We start from the raw sequence: 18,794 nt of genomic DNA, 5'->3' as shown, positions 1-18,794 counted from the left end.
GTCATCAAAATTTTGAGTATTATTATTTTTCTGATTTATTTTCTTCATATGTATGCAAATACATTCATAATGTTCTCGTTGACAATCGCAATATGCATAATTTTTTTCAATTTTTGCAGTTACATGGAAAATTTGCATTGTTGTTTTCTGATTGAATCCGTGAAATTAATTACAATGACAATGCATCGTCTTACATACATACACGTCATTCATGCCCATGTCTGCCTTGCCTGCCCATTACATACCTTTGTACTTCTGGTCATTGTCACCCAGTTTATCACTTTCGCTGTTGGTCGTATATTTACTGTATGATTAAAAACTAATCAAGCAGAAGAAGAGGATTGTTCAGATCAGTGTAACTATTTTTGGCAAGAAAGATTATCTCCCAAGTTGCATATTTCATAAGCTTCTGCATCTCGACCCAACGCCTGCCACATACAAACATGCCTATCTCCATATGCGCATAATGAGACAATAACTTTTGAACAATTTCTTCAACACAGCAACAAAAATGCCAACCGTCTGCCACACATTTAGAGATTGAGATAATGGGTAATTGAGAAACTTGAGACAAGGTTGAACTCTACTAACTCTTCATCTTCTTCTGGTGGCTTGGCTGCTGGTGGGGAAAGTTGATGATTCAGATTCAAGCACTGAATCACTTTCAAATATTTTGGATTCAAACGTCAATTTAAATTTGGAATTTGAAAAGGATGAATAGCCGGCAAGCACAGTCAGCAGTCCATCATCTTGTTCTCTTCTTGTTGTGTGTGAGAATTTGAGAATAGGAAACGAAGATGATAGCATAATGGGTTTTTTTTTCTTATCCGTCACAAGTCAACCTATCCATGGCGTGATGATGTTTGATACCATTATTTAAAGAGAGTAGTAGTCGTAGTAGTAGTGGAAGTAATAATAATCATGATAATGGACCAGCTCAAAGTTTTGATCCTTTGTTGTCAAAGTCTCAAAGATTTTATGCAGATGCTCAAATAAGGAGTCAAAGTCAATGCCTGCCTGCCTACCTGCCTTTTCTTCTGTGAACTAGTTCATATGCAGCTGACTACTATCAGATACATACTTGTAGTGCTTATTGTAAGGAGGAATTTGTACTCAAAATTTGCAAATTGTAAATGAGCAGCGCCAGATAATGGTGCACTTTAGTGAAGAAAAGTGAATTCAGTCAGTGCCCCTTGTCCGTGGTGTAATTGTTGAAGCCGTTTATTATTCAAACGAATACTCTGCTCTCCTTGACTGTGAATTGGTGCGTGCCCAACTCTTTTATTCGGGTGTTGTTGGTTAAAAGTGAGTTTTCTTATCCGCAACAAGAAAAGTTTGCAAGTTGCAATTATCTCCGGAGAACAAAGTGTGTGAATTGAATGGATGGTGTGATGACCGATTTTCTTTAACACACACACGCACACAATTCAAAGAAGAAGAAGAAGAAGATGCATTTTGAATTTGTTTAAATTTATGCATTTCAGCAATTATTTATTTATTTATTTCAAATTCACTTTTGCATGTTTATTTTTCAATTTATCTTACCTGCCCCCGGATAGCTTTTGAGGTGCATTTCTTTTAAAACCATGTACATACGTAGATCATTATAATAAGATATCTGAAAAAATGGCACAAACTGTAAATGCTCAATCAAACAAGTAACATCATATTTTCATGTTGCTGCCATGTTCCTTTTTCATACAAGTGTGTAGCTTGGGTGCATTAATAACAATATAATAATATGGTCTATTTCCACTCCACCAAGGCGATGTATTATCCGAATTGCATACTTAAGTAGTCGTGTCGCCTCCTTTGTCCTATAAATGACTGCACGTGTCCAAAGCTAATAGAAGAAAGTATGTAATTTCACACAGCCTCATCAATACTCGGAATACAATTCTAATTTTGCACTAATAAATAACAAAGTGACAGTTTACACCCCGAGCAACACCACGTCCAATGTAAATCAACGTCCAATTCAAGAATTATAATATGATTTTTCTCTCTCTCTCTCTCGATGATGAATGCATTCGCAATGCAAGGCATATATAAATAAATACATAAATAAACAATAAATGCCTCACTCACTCTACATTCTATTCATTGATTGACATTGACGGTGCGTACCTTATTTCGGATTTGCTTCAATACCCAACTAACTAATTGTCTCGAATCCGTACTTATAATTAGTGCTACAAAGAAGAACCCATAAGGAATTGGGTGACTGACTCTTTTGTCTCTTCGTCAACATCAATGATCATAAACTTTGTTGATTTCAGCCTGACAAGACAAGATTGGACTAATGATTAACGTTTTGATGACTATATACATAGATATTTATGTAGATACTAAACTCCTCCGATGATGATGACCAGCAGACAGACCACATGGTGAATCTCAATTATAAAAATCGTCAAAAAAATTAATGTAGTACGTAAAGGAGGATCATCTCAAGATGATGATGATGACGTTCCCCCGCCGTATGGGGTGCTCCTCGTTCGTCGTTGTTTAAAACTGGTACAAATTAATTTAATATGCATACAAATATTTCTTTAAATTTTGAAAATCAAGTTCGCCAACCAACTGTGAATGTAGATTTATAGTGGAAACGCGATACTACGCGATGAACAAATGGTGTGTGTACAGACGCCATGAACGAAGAATGAATGAATGAATTACACCTGTTGTACGGTTGTTAAAGAAAGAAACAGCGTTTGCCTTGTCGCTTGCTTGGCTCAACGCTCATCCGTTTTGTTTTAATTGAATTTTTCGTAATTAAAATACACTGAGTGTTATTTTTACGCTAGACATTAGACCAAAAACTAAATGAGCAAGCAGCCAGGCAGCAAAGAAGGAATGATGATGACTCGTTGATTTGAACATTGTTGAAAAGTGCATGCAGCATATTTAGTTGACGTATTCTGCACAGTTTATGTATAAATTTACTTATTGTACATTCACACTTTTTTTAGCCTGGTTATCTGATTTCTCTTCACTACGAATAATTCATGCATTTCTGTAGGAATTTTTCTCTAATATTTATTTTGTCCTGCATCCTATTGATCATTCATGGGAGGAAAGAAACACTTGACATTTTTGTGGTCAAGATCAAAAGGACCACAGCAGCAAAAGTAATATTATAAAAGTAATGACAACAACAACAAAGTGACGTTTTTAAGTTTAACCCAAATCTCTGAATAACAATGATTTCTTAAATTGCCTCATTTTTTCGAGTTTTTGTACAAAAAAAATCATATTTTTTTGGTGTTGTAAATATTTTTTTCCAAATCAAAGAAAGCGTCGTCGTCATTGGAAGGTTGATGAGTTTCTTGCATCGACATTAGCACTGGTCATGTCAAAGTCATTGCTGCCGGTTTTTTTTTCTCGCCTTCTTCTTCTTGGTGGACGGACGAATAGGCCAGAAAAGTTTCAAATGCACTGAAATCTGCATGGCTGGCAGACGGTTTTCGAATAAGAATGCAATGTCACTGCACGAATTTGCTCCTAATCAGGTGCATAGCAAATACGCACAAAAGGATTTAAGTGGACTGCGGACCCTTATTGACTCTTCTTTTCATGTGCGGTTATTGTAAAATTGATGGTAAGTCAGCAGGTTTACATGTGTTATAATATAATTACATTCATAATAATTATCCATTTGTGCAATAGACGCACGCTTTAATTAAATTACTGTTGCAATCCTTTATCCTGCTCAAAGTCATGTTCATATTATAAATAAATTAAACGCCACCTGTTTGCAGTTGCATAAGTCCAATATGAATTTGATGAGGTCTTTAATTGCACCTTTTTTATGCTTACTGCTACGCTATTATTGTGAGGGGAAGAAAAATTGCAGTTTTATTTTGTATGTATGCACTAAATATCATCCTCCACACACAAAAATGTGTAGGAAGCACAGTCAATTTTTGTTATTAAATATTAGCTCGTATAAAATGAAATATGAATCTCTTCTCGTCTCTCTTTTCTCAGTTGGCAATTTATCGTCGACAAGGATTTGATTGCATTGGTTGCTTGCTGCACTGTTGGACATCTATTGTTGCCATTTTTTGAATTTAAACATGAGCCATTCAAATCCGAGAGAGATAGATGATGACCAACGTTGAATTGGTTCAGACGTGGTGGATGGACTGCTGTGAACCGTTGAAAGAAATCAGTGACAGTTGGTAGTGCCAATAATAAAGACTAATTGCGAATAATATCTCATATATGGCATGCATGGGAATATTTTCCCATTGTTGTTGTCAATGTTTGTGTGTGTTAATCGCATCACCCATTGTATCAACATGGGCAACTGTTCCACAACCAACTTTCGGGCTGAATGGAAACGTTGGCAAATTTCGAATGAAAAATTGTATACTTCTTGAAGGGCTACCACTAGAGAAAAAATACAGGGTGCCAATAATAATAAACCGTCGCAAACGCGCATACGGAAGTAGCTTCAGACGTACTTCACCCCAAACGGTCCCACCACAACTCGGGAACACTTAATTTCACTCTATTTCACCTATAGATTAATTTTTTGTAAAAATCTCATTTTGCCCCGACCACACCCCCTGGCGACGAGGGGGTGTGGAACAACTCGAGAACACTTAATTTCACTCTATTTCATCTATAGATTAATTTTTTATAAAAATCTCATTTTGCCCCAACCACACCCGCTGGCGCCGAAGGGGTGCGGCAAAATCGGGGAAACACTCAATTTCACTTAATTTCACTTAATTTCATTTAATTTCACTCAATTTCACTTAATTTTACCCATAGAATAAATTGCACTAAAAATCTCATTTTGCCCCAACCACACCCCCTGGGGCCGAGGGGGTGTGGCACAATCGGGGAAGCACTTAATTTCACTTAATTTCACTTAATTTCATTTAATTTCACTCAATTTCACCTAATTTTACCCATAGATTAAATTGCACTAAAAATCTCATTTTGCCCCAACCACACCCCCTGGCGCCGAGGGGGTGTGGCACAACTCCGGAACACATAATTTTACTCTATTTCACCTATAGATTAAATTGCACTAAAAATCTCATTTTGCCCCGACCACACCCCCTGTCGCCAAAGGGGGTGTGGTCCGGTTGCCCCAAAAAGTTGATAGGATCCTCCCCCTGGGGTCTTATGTATGATGGCGAAAACCGATTTCGATTATCTCGATCCGTTCTCCTGATATCCTGCTGACAGACAGACGGACAGACAGACAGACAGACAGACAGACAGACAAAGTCTTCACATAAAGTAGCTGAAGCTACTTAATAATGTAATAATAATAGTGACCTACAATATTTAGATATATTTTGCAAAGTAGAGGATCACAGGATAAAACACGGTTTACAAATATTGATGGTCATTCTTTGGAATAGGTATCATACTCTTTTTAAGAATTTCAAATACATAATGGGAGGGCACAAATAGTAAATAAAGGTAAATCTAGGTCTTGAAAATCTGGGTCTCTCGCATGTCTGAAAATTCATCCAGTTAATATCCGTTAAAATTTGCAATTAGTTAATCATTGATAAAACCCTGGGATGATAAAACATACAAATTTACATATATGGAGACCGGTGTAGGGTTTGGGCGGATCAAGGCGATCGAGGGTGTGATTATTACAAACGGTTTCAGTGCGTGGATCATTAGTTGAAAATTAATGCATTGATTGACATCAACACAAAATCAATTGACCGTTTTAAAGAACGTCCGGGAATGAATGGGAATGCGCGCTCTAGCGAGTATATTGACAAATCAATAAACCCGCGAACTATAATAATTTAAATTTCTGAAAGCCCACTTCATTAGGGTCAATTTGGTATATCACTCTTAAATTTCAAAAATGGATAAGGGTAGAAGAAGCTTGTTTGAAAGGGAGCTGTTAGCAAAACGAGTGATGGAGTTCTACAACACGACAGCCAACCGAGACTCCAAGGTGACCTGGAACTTTTTTAAGCAGGAAGGAATTCCAAGTTCAAATGTGTATTCCTACATAAAAAAGTTCAAGGATTCCGAAAATGTGCAATTCAAGAAGCCAGCTGGTCGTCCGGCGAAGCTAGCGACCACTCGAGTGAAAAATAGAATTGAAAAAATTTTCAAAACCAAGCCATCAACGTCAGTAGCTGTAGCTGCCAGGAAAGTCAAAATTTCCAAAAGCTACCTGGGGGAAATTAAGGTCCATAAATTAGGAATCAAAGCAAGGACCAAAAAACCTGCACCAAATTACAAGCCCGTACAAGAAAGTCGGATCAAGGATTGCTGTCAAAAATTGTTGAAGAAAATGCGTGGAAAAGTAGTGATCCTGGATGACGAAACGTATGTTCCGGTTGACCCTTCAAATCTTCCAGGGCGTCATTTTTTTCATAGCTCGGATCCCTCTGAAGTGGCTTATGAAGAAAAAGTACGAAAAAAAGACAAATTTCCAAAGAAATATTGCATTTGGCAATGCATCTCCAGTCACGGACATGTATCAGACCCGGTAGTTCTCGAAGGGAATATCAATCAAGATATTTATCTGAAAAATTGCGTCAAGGCTGGATTGGAAGCATTTATTAATAGGTTTCACAAAAATGATAAAGTTTTGTTTTGGCCTGACCTCGCCACTTGTCACTATGCAAAGAAAGTGACCGAGTACCTCAGAAAGAAAAATATTGATTTCGTACCAAAAGATATCAACCCACCTAATGTACCCCAACTCCGCCCAATCGAAAAATTCTGGGCACGTTCTAAGTCAGTATACTCCCGGCTTCAAGATGTGCCTGACACCTTTCGAAAATTCAAAGGACGATGGAAGAAAATCACCTCGGAAGTGGCAAAAACTTCGGGAAAAAATTTAATGAAAAATCTTCGCAAGAAAATCGAACTAGTCGCCAACGGGGGTGTGGCGGCCTTAGCTATTAATTAAATTATGTAGGTACGTATTTGGTATTATACATATGCAAAAAGTTTAAAATTCCGATAACTCATTGTGATTTTATGACCACATTTTCAGACCATTCCCATTCATTCCCGGACGTTCTTTACATACATCCTCGGATGGAAATGATGAGCAAATTAGCGAAAAGAAAATTATCAAGCTTTTCCCGCATGAATGGTGGTTGGTAACTGTCACTTTATCGACTAATTATGGTTGACGATGATTCTTTACACGACCATAATATGCAAAAGTTGAGTCTTTTTCATAAGTCACATGTACAGCGACGACGGTTCGTTATCAAGGAACACTTACAACCAATTTATGTATTTCTAAATAGTAAAGTCCTTTTTAAGTCTGCATTGAAAACTAATCGCTCGGAATCCCGAAGAGGAGAGAAAGTTTGGAAATATCTACTTAAAATTTTACATTTGTATTTAAAATGAGAAATGTTAACATATGTACATGTGCTCGAGGTACATGTACTTATGCACGACTGACATATTACACCATATACTTTGCCTCTTACTTTTGCTTGGATAAGTTTAAGAAAAGATGAGAATGGAAATTAATAGCCGTATCGCTTGCTACTACAACTGCATTATTTATTGCATTTATTTATTATTACGAATTTACTGCTACTGATACTACGCATCAGTCCAAACATGCACTTTAGTGCCATTAATGGCCACTTTTATTTACTTTCTCGGTCGTAAACTGAAAAACCAACAAAATGCTCATTACATACCTAAATATATTGTTAATAGAAATTAGAAATCTAATAAATAAATAAATAATCGTATGTATTCATCCCAAGTTTAGCAAATTATTATCCAGTCGCAAATATTTTTCATATTTGGAGGCACACACGAATACTTTGTAAATAGTTGCAAATTGCAATATTCTTGGTGAAATTGTGCGTGTGTATCCGGTCTCGAGGAGGATAAAGAGAAGTGAAAGCTTATCTGTGCATTACCCACGAAATAAATACTCGTACGTATTTATGCACAAGCGGAAGAAAGGAACAACTTCTCTCGCCAATTGAATATTATTGAATTGATGAATGGCCAACGTTATTTATTATTATGTGGCAAACTTTATCTACTCCACACACATGCTGCAATACTACATGACACCTAATAATAAAAATACTGCGTACTTACGTGTGCGGTGGTGGAAAAGAAAGTTTTCACAAATTGAAGGGTTTCTATAATAAGAAGAAGATAAACCTTGTCTGAGAAATTACAGAATGGTTTATCGAACCCGGATTTAGCAGCTCCACCAACTTATTATTTAGCCACGTCATAAAAGTATTAGCCAATTTTAAAAAAGGAAATCACCAAATCTACGTGATTTACAAGATTCTCGGTATGCATCCATCATCCCATAATAAATAATAGGGATTCATTTTCATCATAAAATTTGTAACTATAAACCGAAATTATTATCAATTTCGAGAAAAACGCAGCCAGCATTACGACTACTTATTTGCAGTACTTACTTGGCACGGTGGAATGAAAGTGACAATAAGATGATGATTCACCGTGACCAGATCCAACACCAGCCAGCCACATAAAAATGGGTAATTCAGGGTTTTGTTATGTAGCGTTTATTTATTGAGTGAAAAGTTCTCGTCCTGTGTTTACCTGTAAGAATGGGAAATGATTAAAGACTAATTAAAGGGAGATCTCTAAATCTCAAATACATAAAATAAATAAAAAAAACATCGTCTTCTTGGTCTTTTCATCAGCAAAGATTTGTTGGTTTCTTGGTGGTGAGATGATGATGATGATGATGAGCATTGAACTTGACTATGAGAGAAATGGAACCATCCTCATCTCCTTCTACACTTATTTACTATCCATCTTGTTCTTCTTCTTCTCTTTAGCCACACTTTTCTATTTTTGGGTGCATTTGCTCTCGATAGTTGACAATACAATGGATCTCGGTATAAATACACCTACAACTCTTCCACATCCCATCAGTTCGTCCCGTCTCACTCTCCCCTCTACATCTCTCCTCCTTATTAAGTGGAAATAATATCTCATCCTATAATCTCATCTTGCCTCCTCCGTGATAAGATGGAATAATCAGTTGACATTATTGGAACATTTGCCTGCTCTCTTTGTGCCAGTGAAGGATAAAAACGTACGAGAAAAAAATGGAAAGATCTCACCATTTCGGAGTTGTGTTCTTGGCCGTGCTTCTCGGCACGGTTGTGTCCACCGTGATTGGGGGGACGAATTCGTCGTCATCGTCGTACAGTGGGAAGGAATCGAGTAGCAATAGTAATAAACAGAGCATTACGCCGTCACAGCTCATGCCGAATACGATTGCTGGGTCGGCGTCGTCGATAAGCAACTCGATCGTTCAGGAGAAAGCGACTTCTCGACAGGCGAGAGACTACTCGCCACCTGGACAGAGTTATGGCGCAGTGGGTGGTGGCGGAGGTGGGGCGGATGGTGGTGCTGGGGGACAGGTGGCGTCCAGTTATGGAGCCCCGCAAGCTATTTCCGGTGGGTATGGAGGCTCTGCGCAGGGAGGTGGATACACACCGCAGTATGCGATCCCACCAATTGTCCTGGTATGTGCATATTAATTGTGTTCATTAATTGGCTATAAGTGATCATTCAAAATGTTGTAATAATTTGTATTTGTCATGATTCAATAGCAAAGTCAGGCAAGTGGAATGGGGGGAGGTTGGGGTCAAATGGGTGGTGGTGGAGGGGGTGGATGGGGGATGGGAATGGATGACGAAGACGAAGGTGGTGGTGACCTGAAGGACTTGATTGGTCTTGCGGGACTCGGTGGATTGAAGGGACTCAAGGGACTGAAGGGGTTGAAAGCCTTGAAGGCTGCGAAGGGGCTGGGACTTTTGGCATTGAGCCCGATTTTGCTGCCCCTCTTACTCTTGGCCCCACTCCTGTTGTTACTGCCACTTCTGTTATTGCTCTTCATCCCAATTCCAGTACGTGGCGGATTAATATGATAAGGTTGTACTGGCTGGAATTTCTAATTTGTGTTGTTTTTGAACTTAGGTCATCACTACGGGAAGACGAAAGCGTGACGTTAACGGGCAAGAGATCCCAACCAAAAAGTCACTGCTTCAGGTATGTACTTGCATATATTTATAACACTCACTGTACTTTTGCATAGACTAGAAAATGCAGGCTTGTCAACTAGCAATTAATTTTTCAATAGGAAACATTGGACGACATTATGAGACAAATTCCATCAGATTTTGCTCGTCTGGACTGGCGTGACGTTGATGGATGCATGGACAAATTTGTTTGCGATACGGGGGTAAGTAGTGCTTAACTGATCTCTGAATTTGAGATTTCTAACTTCATCTCTAACGACATTTGAAATTTCAACGTTTATACCTGAAATATATCCAAGAAATTTATTGACTTTCAATTAATTTTGATTCCTAGCATTTGAAATAAGGGTTGAAATTGGTTAAAAATTCAAATGTTCTACAAAATAACCCATTGCTTTGTATTTTTTGTAGGCCATGGTGTCTCGCGTGGCACCTTCGATGGTGGACCCTGCCGCCTGGATGTTGGAGAAAATCTGGCCAGACGGTTTGCAAAGCAAAGTACTCACTTTCCGAAGAGTGGGCAAACTTGCGCCCATGAAAAGAGAATCTTTTTGTCACTCCAAATTTAAATGTCGGGTGAAGAAATTGGAAAACCTTTTCCACAATTTGGTGGTAGAGCAGACGGGGAAACTAAAATTTAAGCTGCAGCAACGCCTTCGTCCCGATGAAATTTCACCAGCTAATGTTCTCCGAGCTTTGCTCTCTACCGATTAATTAAACTTTGAGCTCATTCTCTGTCCTAATTTAAATACTTAATTTATGAGATTGTTATTTTTGTTAAGTTTTGTTGATTATAATAAATAACGCTAAAACTATTTCCTGTCGATATCTTCATAATAGAATTTTCATGGAACTACCAACCAACTACACCAAATGCCAATTTCTCAAATAACTAAGCCACAATATTTTGCACTTATTTTTTAATTGTGGAAAGAAATTAATGAATTTATTTATTCTTCATATTTGTCTTATTACAATTAGCATTATGGACTGGATGCTTTAATCAATCTTATCTTATATAATACTAATATATTTATGTACAAACTCTTCTCTTCAAGAATTTTAGAACGCTTTAGACATAAAGTGACCAATAATAAAATCTTTGTACACGTTAGAAGCAGTCTATTAGAAATTGAGTATTCATGAAATTTAATAGGGAAATTTTTTGAGTTGTGTTGAAGAGCAATAGAATAACGAAATGAATAGCTTTTCATTTGTAGCATGACACTGCTTTATCAAGGAGAGATTATGTAGATATCAGATTTTAATATTTTTGCAGTAGGTAAATATTAATTGTCAGCTAACAACTGTTAACTATTGACTGACCAGTGTTCAGTCCAGTACTGGAAAAAGATCCCCAACCCAACCGCCACTATAGCAAATCCACATACCAATACTGCTGCCATATCATGTGGGAAGTAGCGCGGTGGTGGTGCGAAGGGGGCCGGCGGAATACGGAGAACGCCCTCCAACCGCTTGAGCTCAGATTCGAGAACCTTTAATACTTGTAAAATTGGTCTTCTTGCTCGGGTAACTGTAATTTTAAGATGTTTAAATAGGTACTCTTTGTGTACTATTGTCTGAGTAAATAGGACTGAGCAAGCTAATTCTTCTTGAGAATTACAACTTTCAAACTCGAAATATTGTTTTCGTGTTATATAAAAAATCTTAATACTCAGACCATACGTATTACGTACATATGTACGTCATTTTTGGACGCATCGTTTTACCTTGTCTGGTTTGTTCGAGTTTATCTAATCTCTCGAGCTGCTCCCTAAAGGCCTCCGTGTTTCGCCTTAGCTGGTTATATTGGTCATAGTCGAAATCTGTAAAATAAAATGAATAAAGACTGACGTGAATAATGTGCTAATATAAATTGTGTTAAATTAAATTTGCTGAATTACATGCTCACAAAAGTTGAATGCTATGGCTTATTTTCGAAGTAACGCAGGGTTCATTCAAGCTCCAATGATATCGTGCATGTTACATGGTAAAGGAAGCTTCCGAAAATTTTTGCAATACATAATTTATGAGCGCTTCCAAGGGGTTCACTTGATTTTTCACCATATTCCATGCATTCGCGTAAATTACACTGTTGTAATATGCAGGATGTCTTTAGGTATGCAATAATTAATAATATGCACTTACCAGCCATGGCTGTTGAGTCTTCCAAAGCAGTGGAATTGTTCTATTTAAAAATAAAATACGAGTTAACGCACAAAAAAATTATTCTGAACTACTGAGAGGACTATGTAAGACTGGATGCAAATATTTAGTTGCAGAATGGAATAGTTATGGAATGATTACATGCAACGAACTAACTAATTTTTTTTTACCAAAATCATGTTAAGTCATTTACTTCAGCCTTTGCACAAATTTGATTATTGCATCGTTGATTTAAATATTATTAGTCTTAATCTTAGTCTTTTGAATGAATAGGTGAGGTCTGAGGTTCTTACCTGATATCCAGCAACATGGTTATGGAAGACATTATGGGCAACCATAATATGCAAATTACTTATTTTCTGTATGAAATAAATTTAAATTCTTAGAGGACGATTTATTATGGTGGAAATTGTGAACTAAGCGACATTTATTTTTGAAATGAGGCATGTAAATATGTATAATGAGATATATGTATCCTTCTCCAGGTTGAACCCTTGTATTGTTGCACAAAATAAAAGGAATGCTTCCAAACCGATGCATGGTGGCGTTGGTGTACCATGAAAATGCTAGGATAAAACTAACATTAGCCTGGAGTATGCAATGTATGCAAATAATGGCTGATTGTTCTGATCCCATTTACGTTAAAGGGGATCACAACATAAGTCTCTTTGTCCGTTAGCAAGATGGCTTTCGAACGGTTCAACATATTTAATTTTATGACCTCTGTCGAGGTCGAAAATAAATTTCATCGCCAATCCCACACCATCAATATTTTTTACCTCGAACCAACCAATGACAAGGTCAAATGTCAAAAATCTAATAATTGTCATAAATATGTAATTTCAAAACAAAATTCATTCAACTTCTTTATGTTTGTTCACAACGGTTTATTATTATAACGGTATAATTTTAATTTTTTGTAAAGCTTCACCATTCATCCGGACAATTATACATTAGCCGAACTTTTCCAGCATCCAGCTGGCTGATTTGGAGTCTTTGACCAATTGTAACTCCAGGAATCTGCATAATTGAAGTAAAACAATTTATGAACAGGTTAAAAACTTGATTTTGATTGTTATACCTTGGGCACGAGAGTATCATTCCCGTCAATTGAAAATCCTCGAGCACTGTAGTGAAGAACACTACCATAGTCGTAGGGAGCCCCTAATGTGGTGACCGTGTCTTCTGGGTACTTATTAAAATTGTGTTCTTTTCCAGGCTCAATCTTGTCCCAAACGACGGTTAGATAGTCGTCTCTGTCCGGTCGCGATTGCTCGTGATAAAATCCGATAGCATGAAGCATTTCATGAATGATTGTTCCGTGTCGATTTGTACAGGATGGAGCCTCAAGATTCATTCCCTGTCAATATCAGTCATGATTATATATGTGTAGCTTGGTCAATAAGTTATAGTAGCTAACTGACAATGGAGGTCTTCCAGCGTATGCTCTCAGATTTTGACCAAATTAATTAGTGTCAATCGATCACAAATTCAATGAATATGAAATTTGCAAAAAATACGATCTGCCAATGCTCAGATTTGGCAAAGATATTTGCATCCGAAGAGGAGAAAACGTGCAGGAAATTTGGAAATTCTAAAATTTGTCATCTTTTGGGCACGTTTTCTTCTCTTTTGATGAAAATATCTTTGTCAAACGTCAACATTTGCAGATCGTGTCTTAGATTTGAGAGCATTTACGCTGGAAGACCTCCATTGTAAACGTTGCTAAATTACTTGTTGTCCTCCCCTCATCCCGACTGAGGATGAACACCCAGTTCCTTCTGCTCCTCTTCGAACCATTACGTAATTGGTGTCGGAGGGTCCTTTTGGCCTGAATTTGATGCACGTAGTGTTGGTAATTTCTGCCCATCCGGCATAAATCTTTGCCAGCTCATCTACCATGAAGGTTGGGTCGAGTTCGTAGACCACAGTGGCATTTGGCCATCTGTAAACCTCGTCAATTAGTCCATTTTCGATGGAAGGGGGAAGAATTATGTCCCCCTCGAAAAGACCAGGAGTCTCCTCAATATCTGATTTAGGTCAATATAAATCTGCTTAAATGTCTAAACTCCATTGTTTTTAAATATTTATTAACTAACCTCTCACCCATTTCTGCTGCGGAGCTGCATTTAAAATGCTGCAAACGCAGGCTAGCAAAATTGCTAAAGTTTTAACAAATTGCATTGTAATGGAGAAGCTATTGTTTATTGAGCCGATGTCAAATGTCCACTGGTCAATATCACTCACCGAGTAAAGACATTTAACACTTTTAAAAGGTCATGAGACTTTTACTCTTTATGATAATCAATCAATTGCATATCACAAAAGTTGACTGTTATAGATAATTACTGTGCATAAGTATGTTGTTGTATAATTAATGTTTTATCCAGGTAAATCCAGCCCCATTATCTATGGGTGCATATTTTAAACTAATACCAATTGGACTTACCAGACAAGGATACATTTACTTATTTTTGCACTGACAGGATGATGGAATAGTGACAAAATCAGTGGAAAATGACTGATTGTTATAAAGATTGCATAATGTATTGAATATTTGCTTATTGTACTTTACAAAAAAGAATACAATTTTGTAAATTATCCAGTAATTATTTGTAATAATAGTGTAATAATAATTTCATGATGCAACCCAACCGACCCCATTCGTGGGAAGAATTGCAGGAGCTTTTTCAGACGTATTTATAAATAAGTACACATAACAATGATCAGCAGCAGCACCCTATCAAACTGACGACGACGAGTATCATTCATTCATCCAAATTCGTCACATCCACATCCCGATTGTGTGTACATTCTGTCTCACAGACCAAGAAGACTGCATCATTTATGTTGAAATGTAATTTGTAATTCTGCACCATTTACGTGCCACCACATTCATTCAGACGTACAAACACATTGTTTGAATCCTCTCCTTAAATTGTCTTGTGGTGATGATGATGAGAGGAAAAGACGCAGTGATGAAGATTGTTTGTTGGGCTCTGCGTGAAATTTCGGCTTCTGAAGTATTCGAAGAAAAGCTTGTGTTCTTTTCATTTTTTTAAATTCAACAAGTAAGTAAGTATCTACCTAAGTCGTGGTGAGGTAGAATTCATTCAAGAATTGCGTCAGGATAGGTTTTTGGTATTTTTTTAAATCCAAAAGCTACTTACATCAGGAATACACGGCGCGGACTAAATAAATTCGTTATAAGTTTTAAAGCTTTTTTTTCTGTGTATGTAAAGGCTCCTAGGTTTAATCAATTTACGAAATGTTACACAATTCGAGTCATCATCATCAGTAGCAATCCTTGTCGTGATCGTATTATTGTATATGTGCCAAATCAGACAAAATAAGTGAATATGGTCACAACTTGGCAAAGATAAAGACATTGTGCAAAAATAGCCAACTAAATCTATTTGCATTTATGTATAACTTTTGCTTTTGGCGTTATGAATGAATGCGGGATTTATTTTTACTGCAGGTACCTTTTTGAGCTTATTTGTGTGTGTACACATGTACCTGTGGGGCTGGGTGTTTTCTGACTTCTTCTTAAATATGGAGATATTTATTTATGCTTCTGTTCCTGCCTGTCAGCTTAACTGGTTGCACAAATCAAATTGAATATGACTCGGATGAAGTCGGCGGATGTCATAATAACATTATTCTGTCTCTTTCTTTACAAAGCTTTGTCCATTTCCGCGTCTTTTGCATTTCCCTTTCAATCTTGAGCTAATCGGCGGAAAATGAAGTGTCATCAAATAAATAAATTGGCCGTCAATTTCAATTCACTATACAAGAAAGATGTGATTTAGTCCATCTAGTACAATTGGAGTACCGCTGTGCGTATACTTTCTGATTTCGTGAGCATTAAGTACGAACGACGAGGATGCTTTTCATACATTGGTTTTGCATTTCTTTTCTGGGAGTTGATTGAATTTGCATGAACGGATTACGATGAATTAAAAAAAGAGAACTTGCCGAATGAATTATAATTCTTTAGCACCCGTCATTTATTAAGAAGAGCAAATAATAAAAACTTTTGTTTTCTCCCATCATTTTTTATTAAAGCTCGTTGCAAAATAGTCCTCTGTCTGTCAACTAGGTCGACGGGTACATAATCGAAGAAACACCCAAAAATATTTAATTACTTACTGCTGTTACGGAAAGTCAATTATTGCATAACACTTGAGATCTTACTCCATCCGTCTCGTTCATCACGTGCATAATTTGCATACATACATCGTTACAGTGACACTAATTACATTCGGCGGTAGCAAAAGGCGAAAGAATTTACCATTATTTTTCAGAATACCTAATTAAACAAGAGGTGGGTTTAGGTAGTATTGCCAGATAAAGGATTCGGCAAGTGTGTGTTAAGTCGTTTCGTTACTCCTGATTACAGATGATGCTGAAAGATTATCCCAATTTAATGCCTCATGTAAACTAAGGTAGAATTCACGACAATAAAAGTAATAATAATGATAGGACGCTCTCCGCTAAAGAGTGTTTGATGATTTAAGATACATTATACATTTGTGGAGAGTAAGTACGTACCTCACACTTTTTTTTCATACATTAGATTTCTATTCTTCTACTAATATTCGTTCGTCTTATTACGTGTACATACTTTCCTGACATCATTAGATCTTCCCTTCTTCTAGTTCGTGATCAGTCGTGACAGGAAATATCGGCTGGGATGAAAATAAAAGCTAATAATACGTATTTGCACTATCTTTAGTATTTCATATTTGGATGAATTGGCTAATTATAGGCTAATTACGTGCACCTCTTGTATACGCCCAGCAAGTCACAACAATGTAGCGTTTCTTTCTATCCATCCATCTCGGTTTCCCAAACTTTTCCCCAATGTGACAAAAAATATTTGATAAATTTAAGTAGGATAAAACATACAACGCCTTGTCTAACTAGATATTTGCAGTTTGTGTTGTTTTCATCACTCCGCGTTATTTTTAGGTAGTGGCAAATTGAGAGGTACTGACAGGTCGTATTTATATACATAATTGTTTAATTAGTAGGTTAGGTAGTTTGCGGGTCGTTTAATAAGCTACATGCTTAGCAGGCTGTAACTTTATGCATATAAATTTTGTTGATATAATAATGTCAAATTTTATATCAAAATTAAAAAACTTGTGCCACGACAGAACAAGTGACAAAAATGATTAAGACCCCGACTGCGACTTCGCTAATCACAGCTTGATGTTGCCCATTGCATTTCATCATCTTCTCCTCCGCATAATAAGTCCACACAATGAACAATGGATGGATGGGAATAGGTAGCTTGTGAAAAAATGGAAACCAAGCTCTTAATGAATTTGAAAAATTGTAAATTATAAATTATTAGTAGAAATCAACAAACTGTTCTGTCGTAAAAAAATAATAAAATCAAAACTTTCCTTTCATCGGGTTCCGATTATGAATATTTCTTATCGGGAGAATTAAGTAGTTTATATCACTCACTGGTCATTATGGAATGGAAATCTTGACCAAATAAATTAGGTACTGGTAAATATTAAATAATGGGACAAATCTCTCTTCCAAAATGCACAATCATATATACAAATGTAAGCATCCCGTGCTGACCATTGCGGACGCAGCAGCACGTAAACCAACCTGCGTATTTGAGCTACTAAATTGTTGCTTCCTTCCTTATGGGATGTTAATATGCAGAAAATAGGCAGTCATCCTTTTCTTCATATTTTTTTTCTTCTGGTATACGTTTGTGGGTTATGGTACAGTGTTTACGGTTTACTTTTTTTCAAATTCAGGATTATTACGGACTGTTTTGTTACGTTGGGTATGAAACAAATTCTGCTTTAGCCGGCTTCTTCTTATGATATGACAAGCATGCAGTACTGCTGACAACTGAGATGATGACGCTGTTGCTAATGCTTGTGTGCCTACTATGCGTCGTCTTATCTGGTTTAAAGCCTTGGTAGACGAGGTGTGAGAAATTAGTAAAAAAGGAAAGGAAACAATGAATTATAGGAAAATGCAACAAAGAAAATCCCTTCCCTTTCAGCTGAACCAACGCGGTTATAAAAGCTCGATAACTGTTTGGACTCTTACTTAATACTTGGATTGGGAGCCGTCCAATCCACATCGATGCAAAGAAGTCACTCATTCCACGGATTCCAATAGTGAAGTGAAGCCAATTAAGTTTAAAATCTTGTGTGCCGTGATGGTGGGAAGAGTGTTGTAAAATATTGAGTGGTTTTCATAAGATTTCGATCTGTGGTGAGAAGTGAGTGATTGATACGTTGCCAATTTAGTGGGGGATATTATTTTGCTTAAGATGGCAAGAAAGCGACAGGTATGCAGGCACAATTTTCATGCAGTGATACAAAGTTTTCTTCAATAATGTTAATTTTGATGTGTAGGCCGTCGTTTGTGTGCTTCTGGCCATTTGTCTAAGCGTACAATTCCACGAGTCGGAAGCAATTTTTAAGAAATTAAAGAAATTATTTAAAAAGGGTGAGTCATTTAATTGGCTTGATTTTAATTGGAAAGATTTAATTGGAGACAACAAATTAAAATCTTTTTTTTTGTAGGTGGTGGTGGCGGAGGAGGAGGGGGAGGTGGGGGTTG

General features: G+C 37.0%; 3 protein-coding genes and 1 long non-coding RNA gene across 5 annotated transcripts; 2 read left to right on the top strand and 2 right to left on the bottom strand.

The window, feature by feature from the left end:
- Positions 1 to 8,894: 8,894 nt before the first annotated feature.
- Positions 8,895 to 10,837, top strand: LOC110848441. Its single transcript, XM_022095663.2, has 5 exons — positions 8,895 to 9,506; positions 9,594 to 9,890; positions 9,961 to 10,032; positions 10,124 to 10,225; positions 10,434 to 10,837. The coding sequence occupies exons 1-5, from the start codon at positions 9,084 to 9,086 to the stop codon at positions 10,734 to 10,736; spliced, it is 1,197 nt and encodes a 398-aa protein (XP_021951355.1). The 5' UTR covers positions 8,895 to 9,083; the 3' UTR covers positions 10,737 to 10,837.
- A 101-nt stretch (positions 10,838 to 10,938) lies between these two features.
- LOC110848442 lies at positions 10,939 to 12,657 on the bottom strand. Of its 2 annotated transcripts, none has more exons than XM_022095664.2 (4): positions 12,482 to 12,657; positions 12,171 to 12,210; positions 11,753 to 11,848; positions 10,939 to 11,556 (listed from the first exon to the last, which is right to left on the bottom strand). In XM_022095664.2, exons 1-4 carry the CDS (start codon positions 12,524 to 12,526, stop codon positions 11,333 to 11,335), a joined length of 405 nt encoding a protein of 134 aa, XP_021951356.1. In that variant the 5' UTR covers positions 12,527 to 12,657; the 3' UTR covers positions 10,939 to 11,332. The 2 variants fall into 2 exon arrangements, with proteins under 2 accessions (XP_021951356.1, XP_035707048.1); XM_035851155.1 differs by lacking the exon at positions 12,482 to 12,657 and adding an exon at positions 12,359 to 12,425.
- A 388-nt stretch (positions 12,658 to 13,045) lies between these two features.
- LOC110848746 (zinc metalloproteinase nas-14) lies at positions 13,046 to 14,447 on the bottom strand. Its single transcript, XM_022096042.2, has 4 exons — positions 14,288 to 14,447; positions 13,923 to 14,218; positions 13,270 to 13,548; positions 13,046 to 13,208 (listed from the first exon to the last, which is right to left on the bottom strand). Exons 1-4 carry the CDS (start codon positions 14,370 to 14,372, stop codon positions 13,116 to 13,118), a joined length of 753 nt encoding a protein of 250 aa, XP_021951734.1. The 5' UTR covers positions 14,373 to 14,447; the 3' UTR covers positions 13,046 to 13,115.
- A 3,816-nt stretch (positions 14,448 to 18,263) lies between these two features.
- On the top strand, positions 18,264 to 18,773 carry LOC118435341. The gene is made up of 3 exons (XR_004834717.1): positions 18,264 to 18,519; positions 18,587 to 18,680; positions 18,758 to 18,773. It is a non-coding gene; the product is annotated as an uncharacterized LOC118435341 (long non-coding RNA).
- Positions 18,774 to 18,794: the final 21 nt, after the last annotated feature.

The sequence above is a fragment of the Folsomia candida genome, unplaced genomic scaffold, assembly GCF_002217175.1.
Source record: "Folsomia candida strain VU population unplaced genomic scaffold, ASM221717v1 Fcan01_Sc004, whole genome shotgun sequence".
NCBI lineage: Eukaryota > Metazoa > Arthropoda > Collembola > Entomobryomorpha > Isotomidae > Folsomia > Folsomia candida.
This window is presented reverse-complemented; position numbering and strand designations above follow the sequence as displayed.